This window comes from Entelurus aequoreus, linkage group LG10, assembly GCF_033978785.1.
Source record: "Entelurus aequoreus isolate RoL-2023_Sb linkage group LG10, RoL_Eaeq_v1.1, whole genome shotgun sequence".
In the NCBI taxonomy this organism is placed as follows: Eukaryota; Metazoa; Chordata; class Actinopteri; order Syngnathiformes; family Syngnathidae; genus Entelurus; species Entelurus aequoreus.
This window is the reverse complement of record NC_084740.1, coordinates 60,592,701-60,618,330: the sequence shown is the minus strand read 5'-3', so window position 1 is coordinate 60,618,330 and position 25,630 is coordinate 60,592,701. Positions and strand designations below refer to the sequence as shown.

At 37.6% G+C, this 25,630-nt stretch overlaps 1 protein-coding gene across 1 annotated transcript in view; it reads right to left on the bottom strand.

Annotated features, from left to right (window-relative positions):
* Positions 1-25,630, bottom strand: part of pstpip1a (proline-serine-threonine phosphatase interacting protein 1a) — a 33,265-nt gene that overhangs the window by 1,498 nt on the left and 6,137 nt on the right. The window contains exons 2-13 of the mRNA XM_062061332.1: positions 20,494-20,594; positions 20,322-20,396; positions 20,225-20,259; positions 16,045-16,151; positions 15,916-15,978; positions 8,560-8,664; positions 8,405-8,450; positions 8,188-8,267; positions 4,025-4,123; positions 2,547-2,643; positions 2,352-2,430; positions 2,198-2,277 (exon numbers count right to left, since the gene is read on the bottom strand). Coding sequence (XP_061917316.1) covers positions 2,198-2,277; positions 2,352-2,430; positions 2,547-2,643; positions 4,025-4,123; positions 8,188-8,267; positions 8,405-8,450; positions 8,560-8,664; positions 15,916-15,978; positions 16,045-16,151; positions 20,225-20,259; positions 20,322-20,396; positions 20,494-20,594 — 967 coding nt within the window. The remainder of the gene's footprint in view (positions 1-2,197; positions 2,278-2,351; positions 2,431-2,546; positions 2,644-4,024; positions 4,124-8,187; positions 8,268-8,404; positions 8,451-8,559; positions 8,665-15,915; positions 15,979-16,044; positions 16,152-20,224; positions 20,260-20,321; positions 20,397-20,493; positions 20,595-25,630) is intronic.

The following is a 25,630-nucleotide window of genomic DNA, read 5'->3' as shown; positions in this document are numbered from 1 at the left end:
TGGCGCTGTTTTGTACTGTTTTTGTACTTATTTTGATTATTGTTTCTCAGCTGTTTGTAAATATTGCAGTTTATAAATAAAGGTTTATAAAAAAATAAAAAATAAATGACCACAAAAAAAAGCCTCCGTGCATGCGCATAGCATAGTTCCAACGAATCGATGACTAAATTAATCGCCAACTATTTTGGTAATCGATTTTAATCGATTTAATCGATTAGTTGTTGCAGCCCTAGCAGTATCTAGTAAATACAGATAAATATCATTTTGTATACGCTTTATTGATGATTTACATCAGTTCTTCTCAAATAGTGGGGGGTACTATGTCAGGGGTGGGCGTGTGACCCCGGGGAACAGGCTTTATCAGTATCATCCTTTGGACCCCACTTCGAAAAGCTGTTTGCTACAAAATGTGCTCATTGCAGCCATCAATCCTGTCTTAGTCATTTTGATTTTTTAAAAACCCAGCACAAATGATGTTGCTAATTCAGTTATATTAAGTATTACTTATTGAGTGGATTTACCGTATTTTTTCGGATTATAAATCGCGTTTTTTTTCATAGTTTGGCCGGGGGTGCGATTTATACTCTGGAGCGACTTATGTGTGAAATTATTAACACATTACCGTAAAATATAGCGACGTACCGATAGAAGAGGAAGCGGCGCATTGTCTACCTTTGGAGTTGGCAGAGTTGTTTAGAAGCGACACCGAGGAAGAATATTTAATCGGATTTAGCGATTAGGAGTGACAGATTGTTTGGTAAACGTATAGCATGTTCTATATGTTATAGTTATTTGAATGACTCTTACCATAATATGTTACGTTAACATACCAGTTGGTTATTTATGCCTCATATAACGTACACTTATTCAGCCTGTTGTTCACTATTCTTTAGACATTTTAAATTGCCTTTCAAATGTCTATTCTTGGTGTTGGGATTTTATCAAATAAATGTACCCAAAAAATGCGGCTTATACTCCAGTGCGATTTATACATGTTTTTTCCTTCTTTATTATGCATTGTCGGCCGGTGCGACTTATACTCGGGAAAAATACGGTATTTATTTTTTCCAAAAAATGTTTATAGTTAAAATAAGGATACCATTTGTTTTTCATTTCAGGCAAATTGATTGATTGGGGTTAGAGAAAATAATATATATAATATAATGTAATAAAAAAACGGGTGACATGAATTTAACTCAGACCTGGGCAAATTAAGGCCCGATAAGCTTTTCAATCCCACCAGATATTCCCAAATAATTGTTTTAGATGTTTAAAATGGAAAGTGTAGCTGCCATTATGATGTGCAGTGATGTTTTCTCATGACCGTAACTATACAAAGTATTTCAATGGTTGGAATCTGCACTTTTGCGTGATATACTAGTTAATAGTTAATAGTTAATATGGTAATGCAATTAGTTACTATTGTAATCTAAGTCACAGCAGCTCACAAGAGTCACCAAGCAGTGTGGGTGGGGAGCGTTTCCACAGAGTGTTTCCAGAGTGGGCAGCCTGAAATGTGGGTGTCAGGGACAGACGCCGAAGGAGATTTTTACAACAAAGTTCTAAAGCTTAGTGATATATCAGATTGTAGGTGGGGGTTTTTTTTACCCTTCACATTCATATTTTGCTGTTTGTTGCATTTTTTTTTTGGAAAATATGTGGATGTAGAGGGGGAGTGACGTTCATATGATGTCAATATTCAGTGTTTTATCCTTCATAGTTAATATTGTAAATCCCACATTCTTTATTTTCTGTCTCATTCAGTAAAAAAAATGTAAAATTCCATTCAGTTTTTGAAGGCATAACGTTTTTTTTAGCATTCAATCAGACATTATTGTGAGGTTTTGTGTTAGTGTTCCTAAAAAATAAATATACCAGCCCCCAGACACATTTTTTCTCTAAATTCGGCCCCCCGAGTCAAAATAATTGCCCGGGCCTGACTTAACTGCTACTTTTAGTAGTGTTCCCCTTCACTTATCCTTGTCAGAGGTCAGAATTCCCAGATTTCCCAGTTTACTTCAACGCACTATTACCAAACATCCAATCAGACAGCTTAGTGACATGCTGCTAGGATGCATATGTGCAGGGTATTGAGGGGCTGCTATGATATGCTGTGTAGTATTAAGCAGCATTATTTATTTCTTTTGGTACTGACATATAGAATTTAAGAAGAACTTTGATATAATTGACACTTTACCTGTACTTTGTTCACCTGGCTCGTCATGAATGTTCATAGTGGAGCCAGACAGAGAGGTCCCTTGAAGAAGATTTGAAAACCTACACATGGGAAAAGTGTAACATATTTTAATGATCTGTGTAATTGCTCAATCAATCACATTCCAATGTGTTACTTTTTCATGACTTCGCCAACAAGTCCCGTGCTTCCATTTCTGGCACCTGTACTCTCGTACTTTTGGTATTCAATGGGCGCTATGAAAAGGAAAATAAAGCGTTGAAAATGAAAAAGCGCACACATTGAGTGTGGGAGACGAGATGAAAATGTTCATCGTATCAGATTCAAATGCCAAGTCAGGAAGGGTTCCTACCAGGACGGCTTGAGCCGGTGCCTTTGAGTCCGACAAAGCCGTTCATGTCCGTGATGATGTCACACTTCTCCAGGATTTTCCTCACGTTCTCGTAGCACTGAAGCAATTTTAGCAAGCATGAGTTGAGTATTGATGGCATCCATACCAAGGTGGGTTTTGTATTGATACTTTTGTTGCAGTTACTCTTCTATATGTCCATTAATTACAAAATGTTCCTCTGTGGGGCGGTATAGCTCGGTTGGTAGAGCGGCCGTGCCAGCAACTTAAGGGTTGCAGGTTCGATCCCCGCTTCCGCCATCCTAGTCACTGCCGTTGTGTCCTTGGGCAAGACACTTTACCCACCTGCTCCCAGTGCCACCCATACTGGTTTGAATGTAACTTAGATATTGGGTTTTACTATGTAAAGCGCTTTGAGTCACTTGAGAAAAAGCGCTATATAAATGTAATTCACTTCACTTCACTTCACTCTTGTGTCGGATCAAACCACACATTTCTGTCTTTGCCCCTTGCTGCTTTACTTACTTTTGACCTTATTTTTCGCAAAGATCTGCATGTAACAAAGTTATTTTAGTTGTTGTTGTTTTTTATTTCATGTTTTAAATTGTTGTTACATTTTTGTTATTTTAGTGCACTCAAATTATTATTATTTTTTAAATATTAACCACACTTTTGAATTTGGAATATTCCTAATTAATCACAGGTTATTAATCACTCACATAATATAACTTAACCTAAAGAAGACCCTATTACAGACCTGGGCAAACTAAGGCCCGGGGGCCACAAGTGGCCCTTTTAAGCTTTTCAATCTGGCCCGCCGAACATTCCTAAATAATTTTTTTAGATGTTTAAGATGTAAAGTGTAGCTGCCATTATGATGTGCAGTCATGTTTTCTAATGACTGTAAGTCTTCAACTATACTAAGTCTTTCAATGATTGGAATCTGCGCTTATGGATGGTATACTACCGGTAGTTACTATTGTCATCTAATTAGTTACTATGGTCATCTAATTAGTTACTGTAGTCATCTAAATAGTTACTATGGTAATCTACGTCAAGGCAGCTCAGACGAGGCACCAAGCAGTTTGGGTGGGAAGCGTTTCTACAGAGTGTTTCCAGAGTGGGCACCCTGAAATGTGGGTGTCAGGGACAGACGCCGAAGGAGATTTTTACAACAAATTTCTAAAGCTTAGTGACATATCAGATGTATCAGATTGTAGGTGGGGTTTTTTTTTAACCTTCGTGTTCATATTTCACTGTTTTTGTTGCATTTTTGCTTGATTGTAAGATATGTGGATGGAGAGAGGGTGTGACGTTCATATGTTGTCAATATTCAGTGTTGTAATGGCCACAAAATATGCTCCTGAAAATCAGTTGATCAGGGAGTAGAGATAAACCCCAGGAGACGTATTATGTTCTCTGGCAGGAAGCTCACTGTGCCACTCCTTGAAAAGCCCCACTTTAGACGTGTGACGACTCACCTCGTCGTCCTGCACACACTGCATGGACAAATGATTACAATGCACCCACAACTCGTTCCTCAGGACTTTCAGACGCTCCTCTTCCTGCTGCTGAAACATCTGCAAGGCATTGGAACTCCTTACAACAAAATATATGACATAGTACAGGCCAAAAGTTTGGACACACCTCATTTCAATGTAATGTTTTCTTTATTTTCATGACTATTTACATTGTAGATTGTCACATCAAAACTATGAATGAACACATGTGGAGTTATGTACTTAACAAAAAAAGGTGAAATAACTGAAAACAAGTTTTATAATCTAGTTTCTTCAAAATAGCCACCCTTTGCTCTGATTACCGCTTTGCACACTCTTGGCATTCTCTCCATGAGCTTCAAGAGGTAGTCACCTGAAATGGTTTTCACTTCCCAGGTGTCATAGTGAATAGTAAATAGTCATGAAAATAAAGATTGAATGAGAAGGTGTGTCCTAACCTTTGGCCTGTACTGTACATAGGGGTGTAACGGTACGTGTATTTGTATTGAACCGTTTCGGTACGGGGGTTCCGGTTCGGTTCGAAGGTGTACAGAACGAGTTTCCATACGGACATATTAAGTAGCGTAACGCACATTGTGTAAACAATGCACACCGAGGCACAACACACGGCGTTAAACAACTTGCACTGAGCCTAGTCTATAAAATCCACTACACTTCCCTGATACCGAAGTACATGTCAAACTACTTCCTTAACGTAAATGACCGCCATAACCACAACACTAGGGGGAGCTCCACTAACCACGTTAAACCCAGATTCCGATCTAACAAAGGTCTTAACTCATTCTCTTTCTATGCCACATCAATGTGGAATGCGCTCCCAACAGGTATAAAAGAAAGGGCATCTCTATCCTCCTTCAAAACTGCAATAAAAGTTCACCTCCAGGCAGCTACAACCCTAAACTAACACCCTCCCCGGATTGCTAATAATCAAATGTAAACAATCAAATGCAGATACTTTTTCTTATGACTTCTGATCTCTCTCTCTCTCTCTCTCTCTCTCTCTCTCTCTCTCTCTCTCTCTCTCTCTCTCTCTCTCTCTCTCTCTCTCTCTCTCTCTCTATGTCCACTACTTGCTGTCCATATCCTACCCCCCCACCCCCCTCCACACCCCTGATTGTAAATAATGTAAATAATTCAATGTGATTATCTTGTGTGATGACTGTATTATGATGATAGTATATATGATAGTATATATCTGTATCATGAATCAATTTAAGTGGACCCCGACTTAAACAAGTTGAAAAACTTATTCGGGTGTTACTATTTAGTGGTCAATTGTACGGAATATGTACTTCACTGTGCAACCTATTAATAAAGTCTCAATGCTAGCAGCTAACGGGCTAGGATAGACTGACCATACGTCCTCTTTTCACCGGACATGTCCTCTTTTGCGGAGCTGTCAGGGCGGAGTTTCTTAAATGCCTCAAATGTCCGGCATTTTGAGTTCGGGTTGCGTGTATTTTCAATGTACGTTCAGGGTTAAGAAGGGGTTAAAAACAAAACAAATTGTGCGTGCAGCAGCATTGGTGAGGGAGGGGCAGAGACAGAGAGTGAGAGAGTTATGATAAACGCGCATGCGTCGCCAGGCTCTGCTTTTTATACATAGATTCATCACATTAAAATTTTATTATCTATAGCAGGGGTGTCAAAAGTGTGCCCCGGAGGCCATTTGCGGCCCACAGCTAATGTTTTTAAGGGCCGCGGCACATTCTAAAAATACTATTAAAATAAACAAAAGTGAAATAAAAAAGCTTAAAGGTTAAATGTAATGTATAAAAAGTTGCAATGTTGACTAATAAAACAAAGCTGGTTTTTTTTTCTTTAAAACTGTCATTGCTCAAACATATTGAATCAAAATCAATGTTATTATGAATTATTGACCTATCCAAGGTTCCCATTACTTCACATCAAATATTCCACTAAGAAAAATATTTTTGGTGGAAGATTTTGCAAATTTGGTAAACAAATAACCCAAAAATTGATATTTTGTTGTTTTCTTACTGTACCGAAAATGAACCGAACCGTGACCTCTAAACCGAGGTACGTACCGAACCGAAAATTTGGTGTACCGTTACACCCCTACTGTACATTCATTAAAGATGCCTCAATAATGGAATCGTAGCTCCTGAATCGTAATCGAATCGTGAAGTGCCGAAAGATTCCCACCTCTACTAGGCATCATGGGAAATGTGGTCTTCTTCTGGCAAAACACTACCGCTTTAGTCAACCAAAACTGAAAGTTCTTAAGTGGGGCTTTAAGAGTCAGTATTCCACATGAGTGAAAATTGGAATCGACCAGAATTTTCAGAGGAATTTGGTAGAATTTAACTGGTTCACGGCGGGAAGAACAACCTTTTTTTCAGTCTGCTAGTTTTGGTTTTCATGGCCTTAAACTGTCAGCCTGACGGCAGCAGGTCGATCTGACCAGAGTGTGACGTGTCCTTTATTATTTCCACTGCATCGTTAATGCAGAGCCAGCTATGAATTCATGGAAATGAAACATGAACAAATGAAATTTATGAAGATAATTGTTGCATTTGCACTTTTTGAAGTGAAATGGTTTTCACTTCACAGGTGTGCTTGAAGCTCATGGAGAGTATGTGCAAAGCAGTAATCAGAGCAAAGGGTGGCTATTTTGAAGAAACTAGACCAGGGGTCACCAACGCAGTGCCCGCGGGCACCAGGTAGCCCGTAAGGACCAGATGAGTAGCCCGCTGGCCTGTTCTAAAAATAGCTCAAATAGCAGCACTTACCAGTGAGCTGCCTCTATTTTTTAAATTGTATTTATTTACTAGCAGGCTGGTCTCGCTTTGCCCGACATTTTTAATTCTAAGAGAGACAAAACTCAAATAGAATTTGAAAATCCAAGAAAATATTTTAAAGACTTGGTCTTCACTTGTTTAAATAAATTCATTAATTTGTTTTCTTTGCTTCTTATAACTTTCAGAAAGACAATTTTAAAGAAAAAAATAAAACCTTAAAAATGGTTTTAGGATTTTTAAACACATATACCTTTTTACCTTTTAAATTCCTTCCTCTTCTTTCCTGACAATTTAAATCAATGTTCAAGTAAATTTATTTTTTTTATTGTAAAGAATAATAAATACATTTTAATTTAATTCTTCATTTTAGCTTCTGTTTTTTCGACAAAGAATATTTGTGAAATATTTCTTCAAACTTATGATTAAAATTCAAAAAAATTATTCCGGCAAATCTAGAAAATCTGTAGAATCAAATTTGAATCTTATTTCAAAGTCTTTTGAATTTCTTTTAAAATTTTTGTTCTGGAAAATCTAGAAGAAATAATGATTTGTCTTTGTTAGAAATATAGCTTGGTCCAATTTGTTATATATTCTAACAAAGTGTAGATTGGATTTTAACCTATTTAAAACATGTCATCAAAATTCTTAAATTAATCTTAATCAGGAAAAATTATTAATGATGTTCCATAAAATATTTTTTTAAATTTTTTCAAAAAGATTCGAATTAGCTAGTTTTTCTCTTCTTTTTTTTGGTTGAATTTTGAATTTTAAAGAGTCAAAATTGAAGATAAACTATGTTTCAAAATTTAATTGTCATTTTTTTCGTGTTTTCTCCTCTTTTAAACCGTTAAATTAAGTGTAAATATCATTAATTATTAATAATAACATAGAGTTAAAGGTAAATTGAGCAAATTGGCAATTTCTGGCAATTTATTTAAGTGTGTATCAAACTGGTAGCCCTTCGCATTAATCACTACCCAAGAAGTAGCTCTTGGTTTCAAAAAGTTTGGTGACCCCTGAACTAGAATATAAAACAGTTATTTCCTCTTTTGTTAAGTACATAACTCCACATGTGCTCATTCATAGTTTTGATGTGACAATCTACAATGTAAATAGTCATGAAAATGGGACTGTACGTTGATGCAATATGCAAACTAACAACTCATTTAATTGTTGCTGTAAATCCTGCAGTGTTGCCTCAGTATGTCGTTTGCCAACATAGGACGTTTGTAGATTAGTAACGCATTTTATTGTCTAGGTTTAGGAAGTATTGCATATCCTCTTTGAGAAAACAGGCAATGGGTATTGCCAGTCTTGCTGTAAAGTTGTACCGACTGTACATTCCTCGCCATGACTTCATACCTCGCACGTGTTGCTGTGCGTTGATTCCCATTCTTGACGGATATAGTCCAGCTGATTAATGTTGGATGTGTACTGTCTCTCTAAAAAAAAAACATTAGCATGTGTCAGTAAAAAAGTATGTTAATTCAAGTCACAACTGCATGTAGGACTGTTGTGACATCCTCCGATAAAAGGGAAGTTCCTGTAAGAACGGCACAATTAGTCTTAAACTTCTTACCGGCCTCCTCTGCAGCTTCTTTGCACTGTCTGGATTTGTTGCTCAGCTAAACAAAAGATTAGTATTACTACTTCTACAGTTTTGCACAGAATCTAGTAAAAAAAACAAAAAACAAAGCCCAATATTTACACAAAAATTCCCAAATCAAACCTTACCTTGTCCATTTGCTTGGGAGTGACCGTGGAAGAGTTGCTCATCTTATCGACTGTTTGCTCGGCCTCGTCGGCTTCTCTGCAGCGTTGCTCATAGTGTCGCTCCGACTGCAATGCACAAAGACACCGCATGAAACAACAAGGGAAATAAAGTTATTAAAGGTTAGATTATCAGGTACAACTAAGAGAGTTATGATAATAAAGTACACAGTGTAAGTACCCTTTAAAAAGCTAAAATCTACCTCAAACGACAACTAATGGTTGCCAAAGTGATTCAAAGTAATATATTGACACGTTACATCTGTGCATCTCCTAAGGCAGTGGTCCCCAACCACCGGGCCACGATCGATTGGTACCGGGCCGCACAAGAAACAAAAAAAAATACTTTTTTTTTTTAATTAAATCAACATAAAGAACACAAGATACACTTCCAACCCAAAAAACCTCCCTCCCCCTTTTACACTCATTCACACTCATTCGCATTAATATTTCTGGTTCCTACATTATATATCAATATAGATCAATACAGTCTGCAGGGATACAGTCCGTAAGCGCGCATGATTGTATTTTTTTCTAACAAAAAAACAATAAGTGAACCAACAATAAGTTGTTAACTTTTTACTCTTTTTTTTTTTTTTTCAACACCTTCCTCTCTTTCACACAGGAAGTGAACTTGGTTTAAACATGTAAATGTTATGGTGTGTAAAAGACACTGAATTAGTAGTCTTACTCTTGATTTGAATCATTTCCAATAATTATATCCAACCTACATAGAGTTTACAACCTTGTCAAATGGTATGAAACAGTGTGTTCATCACAAAGATGATTTATTTAACACATTAACCTTAGGGTTGGGTCAAGCTGACTAGAAAAATAATTACAAATGAAATATACTATATGACGAGGGACTGACAAATAACTGACGAAAAATTAAATGTACATCAAATTACCCATCCATCCATTTTCTACCGCTTGTCCCTCTAAGGCAGTGGTTCTTAACCTGGGTTCGATGGAACCCTAGGGCAGTGGTTCTCAAATGGGGGTACGAGTACCCCTGGGGGTACTTGAAGGTATGCCAAGGGGTACGTGAGATTTTTTTTTAATATTCTAAAAAATAGCAACAATTCAAAAATCCTTTATAAATATAAATAAAAACCTATCTTTTTTTCCAAATAGTTCAAGAAAGACCACTACAAATGAGCAATATTTTGCACTGTTATACAATTTAATAAATCAGAAACTGATGACATAGTGCTGTATTTTACTTCTTTATCTCTTTTTTTCAACCAAAAATGCTCAGCTCTGATTAGGGGGTACTTGAATTAAAAAAAACATTCACAGGGGGTACATCACCGAAAAAAGGTTGAGAACCACTGCCCTAGGGGTTCGGTGAGTCGGCGTATTACGGATACGGCAACAGCAGAAGTCAGACTGATTTGCAGGTGTGTCATTTGTTGTGGGTTTATGCACTGTGTTGGTTTTGTGGTTTGAACAAGGTGATGTTCATGCACGCTTCATTTTGTGCACCAGTAATAAAACATGGTAACACTTTAGTATGGGGAACATATTCACCATTAATTAGTTGCTTATTAACATGCAAATTAGTAACATATTGGCTCTTAACTAGTCATTATTAAGTACTTATTAATGCCTTATTCGGCATGGCCTTATTATAACCCTAACCCTCTAACCATAACCCTAACCAAATAACTCTAAATTAAGTCTTTGTTACTTAGAATATGTTCCCCTAGTGTCCAAAAAACTCTAATTTAAGTCTGTTTTACTTAGAATATGCTCCCTATACGAAAGTGTTACCCAAAACATATACCGTATTTTTCGGAGTATAAGTCGCTCCGGAGTATAAGTCGCACCGGCCGAAAATGCATAATAAAGAAGGAAAAAAACATATATAAGCCGCAATGGAGTATAAGTCGCATTTTTTGGGGAAATTTATTTGATAAAAGCCAACAGCAAGAATAGACATTTGAAAGGCAATTTAAAATGTCTAAAGAATAGTGAACAACAGGCTGAATAAGTGTACGTTATATGAGGCATAAATAACCAACTGGTATGTTAACGTAACATATTATGGTAAGAGTCATTCAAATAACTATAACATATAGAACATGCTATACGTTTACCAAACAATCTGTCACTCCTAATCGCTAAATCCCATGAAATCTTATACGTCTAGTCTCTTACGTGAATGACATCAATAATATTATTTGATATTTTACGCTAATGTGTTAATCATTTCACACATAAGTCGCTCCTGAGTATAAGTCGCACCAAACTATGGAAAAAACTGCGACTTATAGTCCGAAAAATACGTTAACTTTGTCTTGAATTTGGAAAAAAAAAACATTTTATTTTTCACTAAAGAAGGGTTTGGTGAATGCGCATATGAAACTGGTGGGGTTCGGTACCTCCAACAAGGTTAAGAACCACTGCTCTAAGGGTAACAGGAGGGCTGGAGCCTATCCCAGCTGTACTCGGGCGGAAGGCAGGGCCAATTATGTTGTGCCTAAATAAATAAACTAAATCGATAATGAATATGTTTTTTTTAACTAAACTGTCAATAAAAATTAAAGTGCAAAAAAATAAAATACAGCTGCCTTCACCACTTTAGTCATAATTTTTGCGCTTAAGAAACTTCTTAATGACTTTAGATCCAAGCTTTTACTGTTTGTTTGATATTACGATATACGGACCACAGCTGAGGAACAGATATTTTTTGGCGGCCCAACCATAGGCCCCAGCCCTATGGTTGAGAAACACTGCAAAACAGCATAACCACTGTATCAACTAATCAAACTAATCAACTAACCTCAACACAATTCAAACTAACCCACTATAGACAATTTTGTCTGTTAATGATAACGAGGGCTGTCAACGTAAAAAAATTTACGCATATGATTAATAAAAATTATCATAAATGAATGAAGATTAATCAAATCCAGGTAACCCGGAAGACGAGTGCATTGTTACACTGTCTGTGATCGCGATGAAAGGCTGCCAATTTCGCTTCAAAACAAAACTCTAGATAAAAATGAGACAACTTACTGGTATTGCAGCAACAAACTTTATCATCTGCCCATACCAAGTTTAAAATACCATCTTAAAGCCAAACACGTACTCAAGGAAGGCGCTGCTAGCATGAATGCTACATCGACAACAAGCAGAGGAGAACACTTCGCTGGCTGAGTTTACCAAAAGTACCGCGGATGAATTAAACAATGCTTTTGCTAAATGAACAGCCACCTCATCTGTGAAGACCAAAGTCCTGCAAGAAGATGTCCTTCACATCACCACAGCTGATCTGTCGTACAATGCCTTGGAGAGGAACAACAAGGATAAAACAACCGTACCACACAATCAAGAGCATCAAGTTGCAACTACTGGCTGAATGTGAATTTACTTTGCTTCCTGGAGAACATTGGACCTGAGTAAGTAATCACAAAGAGCTGGACTCATCTGAAAAGGTCAATCATTTTCTTTGTTTAAACGACTTGGTTAAACCAAAGAAGAGTAAATGATGCACTATGTGTGTTAACTACATTTACCTTTAATACCTGTCCGTTGTTTTCAATATTATTGCAAAGACTTTCAAAATGTGCACTTAATTATTGCTATACTTACCGTCACCAAGTTCTGAGCAAATCAATGACTTGCAGTTCAGTAAAACATTAAAAAGAACATTCCTGTATGACATTCTGACTACAAATTCCATTTGTATCCAAATATTGTGGTATTTTCCTAAGCAAATGTTCTTTATGCAAACAAATAATGCATGATGTGATTAATCTGACAAAATGATTCACTTGACTCCCTAATAATAAGCAATCATTCTCAACGACCAAGTATCAAAACCTTTTGAAAACACAACAAACCAGACAGCAAACCTTACAAAAAGCCAATTAGACACCAACCACACAACACACCTTTAAAACAACTTAACACAAACCTAGCATACACAAACATTCCGTTTTTGGTGTGTGACTTTTCTTATTTTAATTTTATCATGGGCCTAAAGGGGCCACTTCATGGTATTAATCAGTCCCCCCCCCAGGATTTTACGATGTGGTCATGGTCTCTGGTATTTAAACATGGTGTAGCTTCTCCTCTGAATGCAAGTGCTCCTACAGCAGGAATACAAATCCTGTATTTCTACAAAATACAAATGCTGGCACGACACCAACGCACTTTAGGTATTTTTTCTTTTCTTGTCATTAAAAGCATGTTTATGTCCTTTTTGTGTTGAGCTGTTTAAAAAAAACCAGAATGTTTAACAAATATTTCATTAAAGAAAACTACTGGTCCACTCAGGGTATTAAAAACTTGAAAATTATCTTTCTAGGGTACACTGCGATTAATAATAATAATAAATTTTATTTGTAAAAAGCACTTTACATTGAGCAAACAACCTCAAAAAGCTACAGTGTATTGAAAAAAATAATACTAATAATAAAAAGATAATAAAAAAATTAAATAAAAACTAGAACAGCCTAATAGCTAGAACTAGTATGCATATATCTATAAAAATGCATTTTTAAAAAGAAGGGTTTTTAAGCCTTTTTTAAAAGCATCCACAGTCTGTGGTGTCCTCAGGTGGTCAGGGAGAGCGTTCCTCAGACTGGGTGCGGCGTAGCAGAAAGATTAGTTTTGAGTTAGCTATGAACAAACTGCGATTAATTATTTTAATGGTTTGACAGCCCTTTTAGTCATTTATGTTGTATGTCAGAGGCGTCAAAGTGGTTTTCACTGAGGGCCACATGGCAGTTATGTTGGGCCCCAGAGGGCTGCTTTTAACAGTGAATATTATTATTACACAATTTTTTCATGCATTTTATTAGTACTTTTTTTTTTTCAACTAAAATGTAAAAAAAATATGGTAAGTTGCAATAATTTCACCTCAAAATGTAGTGCATATTACTGTAAATGGAAAAACTACTTCTGTTTTTATGGTAAAGAAAAGGCAGCTCAGTTGCCAGAATTTTATTGTAAAATTTGTTTTTTTTTACTGTAAATAAAAAAACCTGTAATTTTACAGTAACATTTTGACACCTGAGCTGCCAGTTTGTTTTTTGATTTTTTTTTTACTGAAAATCAACAAGTGTAGATTTTTTGGTGTATTATTGTAAATGCCAAAACGGCACCAGTTTATTACAGTAAAAAAAAAATATAGTTTTTTTTAATTTAGAGAAAAATGTAAAAACCAAAGTAAATTTCACAATTTGACCATGAAATGTATTGCTACTTTTACATTGCACAATTTGGTGGATAACTTGCTTTGAAATCATTATTATTAGTATTTATTTCTATTTAAAAAATTATTTGGATGTTTGATAATATATTTTTGCATAGTTACCGTATTTTTCGGAGTATAAGTCGCTCCGGAGTATAAGTCGCACCGGCCAAAAATGCATAACAAAGAAGGAAAAAAAACATATATAAGTCGCACTGGAGTATAAGTCGCATTTTTTGGGGAAATGTATTTGATAAAAGCCAACAGCAAGAATAGACATTTGAAAGGCAATTTAAAATGTCTAAAGAATAGTGAACAACAGGCTGAATAGGTGTACGTTATATGAGGCATAAATAACCAACTGGTATGTTAACGTAACATATTATGGTAAGAGTCATTCAAATAACTATAACATATAGAACATGCTATACGTTTACCAAACAATCTGTCACACCTAATCGCTAAATCCCATGCAATCTTATACGTCTAGTCCAGGGGTCACCAACCTTTTTGAAAGCAAGAGCTACTTCTTGGGTACTGATTAATGCGAAGGGCTACCAGTTTGATACACACTTAAATAAATTGCCAGAAATAGCCAATTTGCTCAATTTACCTTTAAATCTATGTTATTATTAATAATTAATGATATTTACACTTAATTGAACGGTTTAAAAGAGGAGAAAACACGAAAAAAATGACAATTAAATTTTGAAACATAGTTTATCTTTAATTTCGACTCTTTAAAATTCAAAATTCAACCGAAAAAAAAAAGAGAAAAACTAGCTGATTCGAATCTTTTTGAAAAAATAAAAAAAAGAATTTATGGAACATCATTAGTAATTTTTCCTGATTAAGATTAATTTTAGAATTTTGATGACATGTTTTAAATAGGTTAAAATCCAATCTGCACTTTGTTAGAATATATAACAAATTGGACCAAGCTATATTTCTAACAAAGACAAATCATTATTTCTTCTAGATTTTCCAGAACAAAAATTTTAAAAGAAATTCAAAAGACTTTGAAATAAGATTTAAATTTGATTCTACAGATTTTCTAGCTTTGCCAGAATAATTTTTTTGAATTTTAATCATAATAAGTTTGAAGAAATATTTCACAAATATTCTTTGTCAAAAAAACAGAAGCTAAAATAGAAAATTAAATTAAAATGTATTTATTATTCTTTACAATAAAAAAGATACATTCACTTGAACATTGATTTAAATTGTCAGGAAAGAAGAGGAAGGAATTTAAAAGGTAAAAAGGTATATGTGTTTAAAAATCCTAAAATCATTTTTAAGGTTGTATTTTTTCTCTAAAATTGTCTTTCTGAAAGTTATAAGAAGCAAAGTAAAAAAATGTATGAATTTATTTAAACAAGTGAAGACCAAGTCTTTAAAATATTTTCTTGGATTTTCAAATTCTATTTGAGTTTTGTCTCTCTTAGAATTAAAAATGTCGGGCAAAGCGAGACCAGCTTGCTAGTAAATAAATACAATTTAAAAAATAGAGGCAGCTCACTGGTAAGTGCTGCTATTTGAGCTATTTTTAGAACAGGCCAGCGGGCTACTCATCTGGTCCTTACGGGCTACCTGGTGCCCGCGGGCACCACGTTGGTGACCCCTGGTCTGGTCTCTTACGTGAATGAGATAAATAATATTATTTGATATTTGACGCTAATGTGTTAATCATTTCACACATAAGTCGCTCCTGAGTATAAGTCACACCCCCGGCCAAACTATGAAAACAAACTGCGACTTATAGTCCGAAAAATACGGTACATGGAGTACATATATATTTGTTCTCCCAAAATAGAAAGAAATAATACATTTAGTAAGAAAAGTACGTATTATTTCATGGCTTTTGAGGGCCAAATAAGATGAAGTGGCGGGCCAGATTGAGTTTGACACCTGTGCTCTGTTATTATTCATTCACATTTAACAACATGAGTGTGTTGGCTCATTTGTGTATTTAAGGAAATATAACAAAATATGTCATTTTAAAAATCTACCAAACATTTCACGGCCCCCCTGTAGAACCTCTGAGGACCCCCCGGGGCCCCCTGTTGAAGACCCTTGCCTCAGTAAATTAGATTGTTTGAAACACTTGTTCTTACTTCCATAGTTTTCTTGTAGAAGGAGACTTTGGTCTTGTGGACTTTCTCCATGATGACTTCCAGCTGAGTTGTAAAGACCGATAAAGTTCATCAATGCAAATATGACAATATTTCAAATAAGATTGCAACCTTTTTCCTCTGCTCCTTCTGGTTCTCCCTTAACTGCTCGATTCTCCTGGCATCTTCCTTCAGCAGGACAGACAGCTGAATGTGCAAGTTGCCAATCATTTCCATTTCTGGAGAAAACATACAACTTGTTTACATAGAGGGCCACATGCAAACCACGGCTGCCCTCAGAGGGCCGCTTGCACCAGTGAAGGTAAGAATATAAAAGTATCATTATATTATTGTCTATGCCAGGGGTCACCAACGCGGTGCCCGCGGGCACCAGGTAGCCCGTAAGGACCAGATGAGTAGCCCGCTGGCCTGTTCTAAAAATAGCTCAAATAGCAGCACTTACCAGTGAGCTGCCTCTATTTTTTAAATTGTATTTATTTACTAGCAAGCTGGTCTCGCTTTTCCCGACATTTTTAATTCTAAGAGAGACAAAACTCAAATAGAATTTGAAAATCCAAGAAAATATTTTAAAGACTTGGTCTTCACTTGTTTAAATTCATAAATTTTTTTACTTTGCTTCTTATAACTTTCAGAAAGACAATTTTAGAGAAAAAATCCAACCTTAAAAATGATTTTAGGATTTTTAAACACATATACCTTTTTACCTTTTAAATTCCTTCCTCTTCTTTCCTGACAATTTAAATCAATGTTCAAGTAATTTTTTTTTTTTTTTGTAAAGAATAATAAATACATTTTAATTTAATTCTTCATTTTAGCTTCTGTTTTTTCGACGAAGAATATTTGTGAAATATTTCTTCAAATTTATGATTAAAATTAAAAAATATATATTCTGGCAAATCTAGAAAATCTGTACAATCAAATTTAAATCTTATTTCAAAATCTTTTGAATTTATTTTAAAATTTTTGTTCTGGAAAATCTAGAAGAAATAATGATTTGTCTTTGTTAGAAATATAGCTTGGTCCAATTTGTTATATATTCTAACAAAGTGTAGATTGGATTTTAACCTATTTAAAACATGTCATCAAAATTCTAAAATTAATCTTAATCAGGAAAAATTACTAATGATGTTCCATAAATTATTTTTTAAATTTTTTCAAAAAGATTCGAATTAGCTAGTTTTTCTCTTCTTTTTTTCGGTTGAATTTTGAATTTAAAAGAGTCGAAATTGAAGATAAACTATGTTTCAAAATTTAATTGTCATTTTTTTTTGTGTTTTCTCCTCTTTTAAACCGTTCAATTAAGTGTAAATATCATTAATTATTAATAATAACATAGAGTTAAAGGTAAATTGAGCAAATTGGCTATTTCTGGCAATTTATTTAAGTGTGTATCAAACTGGTAGCCCTTCGCATTAATCAGTACCCAAGAAGTAGCTCTTGCTTTCAAAAAGGTTGGTGACCCCTGCTCTATGCATTTGGTTATTTGATATGTGTACGTACAAATTGATGGGTAACTTGCTCTGAAATGGTAAGTCAAGGTGACAAGCAGATATTGAAGTATTTATTATTATTTTTTACAAACTATCATACAATATATAATAATTAGGGGTGCTAAAAAAATTGTTATTACATTCAATCCCGATTTTTTTTTTTTTAATTTTCAAAAATCACGTTTTTATTTTTTTTGGACAATTTAAAAAAATAATAATTTTTTAAGCCATCTCTATGCTTACTAGGTTCACATATGTGTCATACGTCAGCAACCAAAAGGAGGTTTTGTTAAGGTGTTGTTTTTTATTACAGCCCTTTGAGACACTCATGATTGAGGGCTATATACGTAAACATTGATTGACATTAGGGATGTCCGATAATGGCTTTTTGCCGATATCCGATATGCCGATATTGTCCAACTCTTTAATTACCGATACCGATATCAACCGATATATACAGTCGTGGAATTAACACATTATTTTGCCTAATTTGGACAACCAGGTATGGTGAAGACAAGGTACTTTTTAAAAAAATGAATCAAATAAAATAAGATAATTAAATTAAAAACATTTTCTTGAATAAAAAAAGAAAGTAAAACAATATAAAAAGAGTTACATAGAAACTAGTAATTAGTGAAAATTTGTAAAATTAACTGTTAAAGGTTAGTATTATTAGTGGAGCAGCAGCACGCACAATCATGTGTGCTTACGGACTGTATCCCTTGCAGACTGTATTGATATATATTGATATATAATGTAGGAAGCAGAATATTAATAACAGAAAGAAACAACCCTTTTGTGTTATGAGTGTAAATGGGGGAGGGAGGTTTTTTGGCTTGGTGCACTAATTGTAAGTGTATCTTGTGTTTTTTTATGTGGATTTAATAAAAAAAACAAAACAAAAAAAAAAACGATACTGATAATAAAAAAACGATACCGATAATTTCCGATATTACATTTTTAACGCATTTATCGGCCGATAATATCGGCAGACCGATATTATCGGACATCTCTAATTGACATTGATTGATATCAAATAATTTCAATGAATAGGAATCGAATGGCGAGATGCCCAAAGATTCACACCAATAACAATTGAATATTTGTATGCATATCAAGGTTTAAAACATTTTACATTTCATACATTTTTTGCTGTCAAAATGGTAACAATGAAAACATTTAGTAAGAAAGATGAACTACAAAAGCCTAAAGCAGTGAAGTTGTCCCGTTGTGTAAACCAGTGGTCCCCAACCACCGGGCCGCGGCCCGGTACCGGTCCGCGGACCGATTAGTACCGGGCGGCACAAGAAATTTAAAAAAAAAAAAAAAAAAAATTTTTTTTATTTTTATTAAATCAACATAAAAAACACAATATATACATTATATATCAACATAGATCAATACAGCCTGCAGGTATACAGTCCGTAAGCACACATGATTGTATTTCTTTATGGAAAACCCCCCCCCCCCCCCCCGTCCCCACCGGTCCGTGGGACACATTTTCAAGCGTTGACCGGTCCGCAGCTACAAAAAGGTTGGGGACCACTGCTGTAAATGGTAAATAAAAAGAGAATACAATGATTTGCGAATCCTTTTCAACTTCTATTCAACTGAATAGACTGCAAAGACAAGATATTTCATGTTCACACTGAGAAACTTCATTTGTATTTGTAAATAATCATGAACTTAGAATTTGAATGGCAGCAACACATTGCAAAAAAGGGGCATTTTTACCACTGTGTTACATGGCCTTTCCTTTTAACAACACTCAGTAAAGGTTTGGGAACTGAGGAGACACATTTTTGAAGTGGAATTATTTCCCATTCTTGCTTGATGTACAGCTTAAGTTGTTCAACAGTTGTGCTATTTTAGGCTTCATTTTGCGACGTCCACAGTTTCCAAAAACAATTTGAAATGTGGACTCGTCAGACCACAGAACACTTTCCCACTTTGCATCAGTCCATCTTAGATGAGCTCGGGCCCAGCTGAGCTGGCAGCGTTTCTGGGTGTTGTTGATAAATGTCTTTGGCTTTGCACAGTAGAGTTTTAACTTGCACTTACAGATGTAGCGACCAACTGTAGTTACTGACAGTGGTTTTCTGAAGTGTTCCTGAGCCCTTGTGGTGATATCCTTTACACACTGATGTCGCTTTTTGATGCAGTACCGCCTGAGGGATGGAAGGTCACGGGCCTTGCAGCTTATGTGCAGTGATTTGTCCAGATTCTCTGAACTTTTTGATGATATTACGCAGCGTAGATGGTGAAATCCCTAAATTCCTTGCAATAGCTGGTTGAGAAATGTTGTCCTTACACAATTTGCTCAGGCATTTGTTGACAAAGTGGTGACCCTCGCCCCGTCCTTGTTTGTGAATGACTGAGCATTTCACGGAAGCTGCTTTTATACCCAATCATGGCACCCACCTGTTCCCAATTAGCCTGTTCACCTGTGGGATGTAGCATTCCTCAACTTTCTCAGTCTTTTTTGCCACTTGTGCCAGCTTTTTTTAAACATGATGCAGGCCTCAAATTCCAAATGAGCTAATATTTGCTATATATAACAAAGTTTCTCAGTGTGAACATGAAATATCTTGTCTTTGCAGTCTATTCAATTGAATATAAGTTGAAAAGGATTTGTTGTATTCTCTTTTTATTTACCATTTACACAACGTGACAACTTCACTGCTTTTTGGCTTTTGTACCCACATTGTTCCCAGGCCGCCTTGAATGACATGTGGTGCCTTGAGTTTTAGGCTGAGATTGTGAATGCAACAAAAGCAAACAAATCAAATGAATTATCTCACGTGTTTTCACTTCATCAATGGATGTTCTCAGCGTGCTGCAGAAACAAAGAAGTGTTGAGAGGATGCGAGGATATCAACATTCTGCACAACCACGCACCAGATCTCATAGACACCCCCAACCTTGCGTGAGATGGCGACCAATTCTTTACCATACTTCTCCTCCGCTGACGCCCTAAAATAGACAGCCACCGCAGTGCAGTCAGGGCGGTGACATCACTGGCCTTCACCACAACTTTAGCACCTCATTCTGAACAACTCTACTTTAGCACCTCATTTTCAACAAGTCTTCCATGTCTTTGCACGTCCGCCGACCGTCGTTCAGCCTGTGGATGATGGCCTCGTAGCCAGCGATACTGATAAAGTTTCCTCCCTGTGGAACACATGACCATGCAGCGTGTTACATGTAATATTATCCAGTATAGGGCAGGGGTCTTGTCATTTAGAGCAGTGTTTCCTAACCATAGGGCCGTGTTCACTTTTAGGTGGACACTTTGAGATGATACCCTCAAACATTATGTATACAGCACTTTTATAGACACAGGCAAGGCAACACAAAGTGCTTTCAACTAAAAAAAAAAAATGAAGAAGTATAAGAAAACACACGCTACATGTACTCCGTTACATCTACTTGAGATCAATTGTACTTCTAAGAGTAGTTTTAATGCAACATACTTTTACTTTTACTTGAGTATATTTATAGAGAAGAAACGCTACTTTTACTCCGCTCCATTTATCTACATTCAGCTCGCTACTCGCTACTGATTTTTATCCATCTGTTAATGCACGCTTTGTTTGTTTTGCTTTGTCAGACAGACCTTCAAAGTAGGATCTATCACATGCCTGCGTTTCACCAATCAAATGCAGTCACTGGTGACGTTTGACTCCGTTTCACCAATCAAATGCGGTCACTGGTGACGTTTGACTCCGTTTCACCAATCAAATGCGGTCACTGGTGACGTTTGACTCCGTTTCACCAATCAAATGCAGTCACTGGTGACGTTTGACTCCGTTTGACCAATCAAATGCAGTCACTGGTGACGTTTGACTCCGTTTCACCAATCAAATGCAGTCACTGGTGACGTTTGACTCCGTTTCACCAATCAAATGCAGTCACTGGTGACGTTTGACTCCGTTTCACCAATCAAATGCAGTCACTGGTGACGTTTGACTCCGTTTCACCAATCAAATGCAGTCACTGGTGACGTTTGACTCCGTTTCACCAATCAAATGCAGTCACTGGTGACGTTTGACTCCGTTTCACCAATCAAATGCAGTCACTGGTGACGTTTGACTCCGTTTCACCAATCACATGCAGTCACTGGTGACGTTTGACTCCGTTTCACCAATCAAATGCAGTCACTGGTGACGTTTGACTCCGTTTCACCAATCACATGCAGTCACTGGTGACGTTTGACTCCGTTTCACCAATCAAATGCAGTCACTGGTGACGTTTGGCTCCGTTTCACCAATCAAATGCAGTCACTGGTGACGTTTGACTCCGTTTCACCAATCAAATGCGGTCACTGGTGACGTTTGGCTCCGTTTCACCAATCAAATGCGGTCACTGGTGACGTTTGACTCCGTTTGACCAATCAAATGCAGTCACTGGTGACGTTTGACTCCGTTTCACCAATCAAATGCGGTCACTGGTGACGTTTGACTCCGTTTCACCAATCAAATGCGGTCACTGGTGACGTTTGACTCCGTTTCACCAATCAAATGCAGTCACTGGTGACGTTTGACTCCGTTTGACCAATCAAATGCAGTCACTGGTGACGTTTGACTCCGTTTCACCAATCAAATGCAGTCACTGGTGACGTTTGACTCCGTTTCACCAATCAAATGCAGTCACTGGTGACGTTTGACTCCGTTTCACCAATCAAATGCAGTCACTGGTGACGTTTGACTCCGTTTCACCAATCAAATGCAGTCACTGGTGACGTTTGACTCCGTTTCACCAATCAAATGCAGTCACTGGTGACGTTTGACTCCGTTTCACCAATCAAATGCAGTCACTGGTGACGTTTGACTCCGTTTCACCAATCAAATGCAGTCACTGGTGACGTTTGACTCCGTTTCACCAATCACATGCAGTCACTGGTGACGTTTGACTCCGTTTCACCAATCAAATGCAGTCACTGGTGACGTTTGACTCCGTTTCACCAATCACATGCAGTCACTGGTGACGTTTGACTCCGTTTCACCAATCAAATGCAGTCACTGGTGACGTTTGGCTCCGTTTCACCAATCAAATGCAGTCACTGGTGACGTTTGACTCCGTTTCACCAATCAAATGCAGTCACTGGTGACGTTTGACTCCGTTTCACCAATCAAATGCAGTCACTGGTGACGTTTGACTCCGTTTCACCAATCAAATGCAGTCACTGGTGACGTTTGACTCCGTTTCACCAATCAAATGCAGTCACTGGTGACGTTTGACTCCGTTTCACCAATCACATGCAGTCACTGGTGACGTTTGACTCCGTTTCACCAATCAAATGCAGTCACTGGTGACGTTTGACTCCGTTTCACCAATCACATGCAGTCACTGGTGACGTTTGACTCCGTTTCACCAATCAAATGCAGTCACTGGTGACGTTTGGCTCCGTTTCACCAATCAAATGCAGTCACTGGTGACGTTTGACTCCGTTTCACCAATCAAATGCAGTCACTGGTGACGTTTGACTCCGTTTCACCAATCAAATTCAGTCACTGGTGACGTTTGACTCCGTTTCACCAATCAAATGCAGTCACTGGTGACGTTTGACTCCGTTTCACCAATCAAATTCAGTCACTGGTGACGTTTGACTCCGTTTCACCAATCAAATGCAGTCACTGGTGACGTTTGACTCCGTTTCACCAATCAAATGCAGTCACTGGTGACGTTTGACTCCGTTTCACCAATCACATGCAGTCACTGGTGACGTTTGACTCCGTTTCACCAATCAAATGCAGTCACTGGTGACGTTTAACTCCGTTTCACCAATCAAATGCAGTCACTGGTGACGTTTGACTCCGTTTCACCAATCAAATGCAGTCACTGGTGACCTTTGACTCCGTTTCACCAATCAAATGCAGTCACTGGTGACGTTTGACTCCGTTTCACCAATCAAATGCAGTCACTGGTGACGTTTGACTCCGTTTCACCAATCACATGCAGTCACTGGTGACGTTTGACTCCGTTTCACCAATCAAATGCAGTCACTGGTGACGTTTGACTCCGTTTCACCAATCAAATACAGTCACTGGTGACGTTTGACTCCGTTTCACCAATCAAATGCAGTCACTGGTGACGTTTGACTCCGTTTCACCAATCAAATACAGTCACTGGTGACGTTTGACTCCGTTTCACCAATCAAATGCAGTCACTGGTGACGTTTGACTCCGTTTCACCAATCACATGCAGTCACTGGTGACGTTTGACTCCGTTTCACCAATCAAATGCAGTCACTGGTGACGTTTAACTCCGTTTCACCAATCAAATGCAGTCACTGGTGACGTTTGACTCCGTTTCACCAATCAAATGCAGTCACTGGTGACCTTTGACTCCGTTTCACCAATCAAATGCAGTCACTGGTGACGTTTGACTCCGTTTCACCAATCACATGCAGTCACTGGTGACGTTTGACTCCGTTTCACCAATCAAATGCAGTCACTGGTGACGTTTGACTCCGTTTCACCAATCAAATGCAGTCACTGGTGACGTTTGACTCCGTTTCACCAATCAAATGCAGTCACTGGTGACGTTTGACTCCGTTTCACCAATCAAATGCAGTCACTGGTGACGTTTGACTCCGTTTCACCAATCAGATACAGTCACTGGTGACGTTTGACTCCGTTTCACCAATCAAATGCAGTCACTGGTGACGTTTTGTTCAGTTTCACCAATCAAATGCAGTCACTGGTGACGTTTGACTCCGTTTCACCAATCAAATGCAGTCACTGGTGACGTTTGACTCCGTTTCACCAATCAAATGCAGTCACTGGTGACGTTTTGTTCAGTTTCACCAATCAAATGCAGTCACTGGTGACGTTTGACTCCGTTTCACCAATCAAATGCAGTCACTGGTGACGTTTGACTCCGTTTCACCAATCAAATGCAGTCACTGGTGACGTTTGACTCCGTTTCACCAATCAAATGCAGTCACTGGTGACGTTTGACTCCGTTTCACCAATCAAATGCAGTCACTGGTGACGTTTGACTCCGTTTCACCAATCACATGCAGTCACTAGTGACGTTTGACTCCGTTTCACCAATCAAATGCAGTCACTGGTGACGTTTGACTCCGTTTCACCAATCAAATACAGTCACTGGTGACGTTTGACTCCGTTTCACCAATCAAATGCAGTCACTGGTGACGTTTGACTCCGTTTCACCAATCAAATGCAGTCACTGGTGACGTTTGACTCCGTTTCACCAATCAAATACAGTCACTGGTGACGTTTGACTCCGTTTCACCAATCAAATGCAGTCACTAGTGACGTTTGACTCCGTTTCACCAATCAAATGCAGTCACTGGTGACGTTTGACTCCGTTTCACCAATCAAATGCAGTCACTGGTGACGTTTGACTCCGTTTTACCAATCACATGCAGTCACTGGTGACGTTTGACTCCGTTTCACCAATCAAATGCAGTCACTGGTGACGTTTGACTCCGTTTCACCAATCACATGCAGTCACTGGTGACGTTTGACTCCGTTTCACCAATCAAATGCAGTCACTGGTGACGTTTGACTCCGTTTCACCAATCAAATACAGTCACTGGTGACGTTTGACTCCGTTTCACCAATCAAATGCAGTCACTGGTGACGTTTGACTCCGTTTCACCAATCAAATACAGTCACTGGTGACGTTTGACTCCGTTTCACCAATCAAATGCAGTCACTGGTGACGTTTGACTCCGTTTCACCAATCACATGCAGTCACTGGTGACGTTTGACTCCGTTTCACCAATCAAATGCAGTCACTGGTGACGTTTAACTCCGTTTCACCAATCAAATGCAGTCACTGGTGACGTTTGACTCCGTTTCACCAATCAAATGCAGTCACTGGTGACCTTTGACTCCGTTTCACCAATCAAATGCAGTCACTGGTGACGTTTGACTCCGTTTCACCAATCACATGCAGTCACTGGTGACGTTTGACTCCGTTTCACCAATCAAATGCAGTCACTGGTGACGTTTGACTCCGTTTCACCAATCAAATGCAGTCACTGGTGACGTTTGACTCCGTTTCACCAATCAAATGCAGTCACTGGTGACGTTTGACTCCGTTTCACCAATCAAATGCAGTCACTGGTGACGTTTGACTCCGTTTCACCAATCAGATACAGTCACTGGTGACGTTTGACTCCGTTTCACCAATCAAATGCAGTCACTGGTGACGTTTTGTTCAGTTTCACCAAT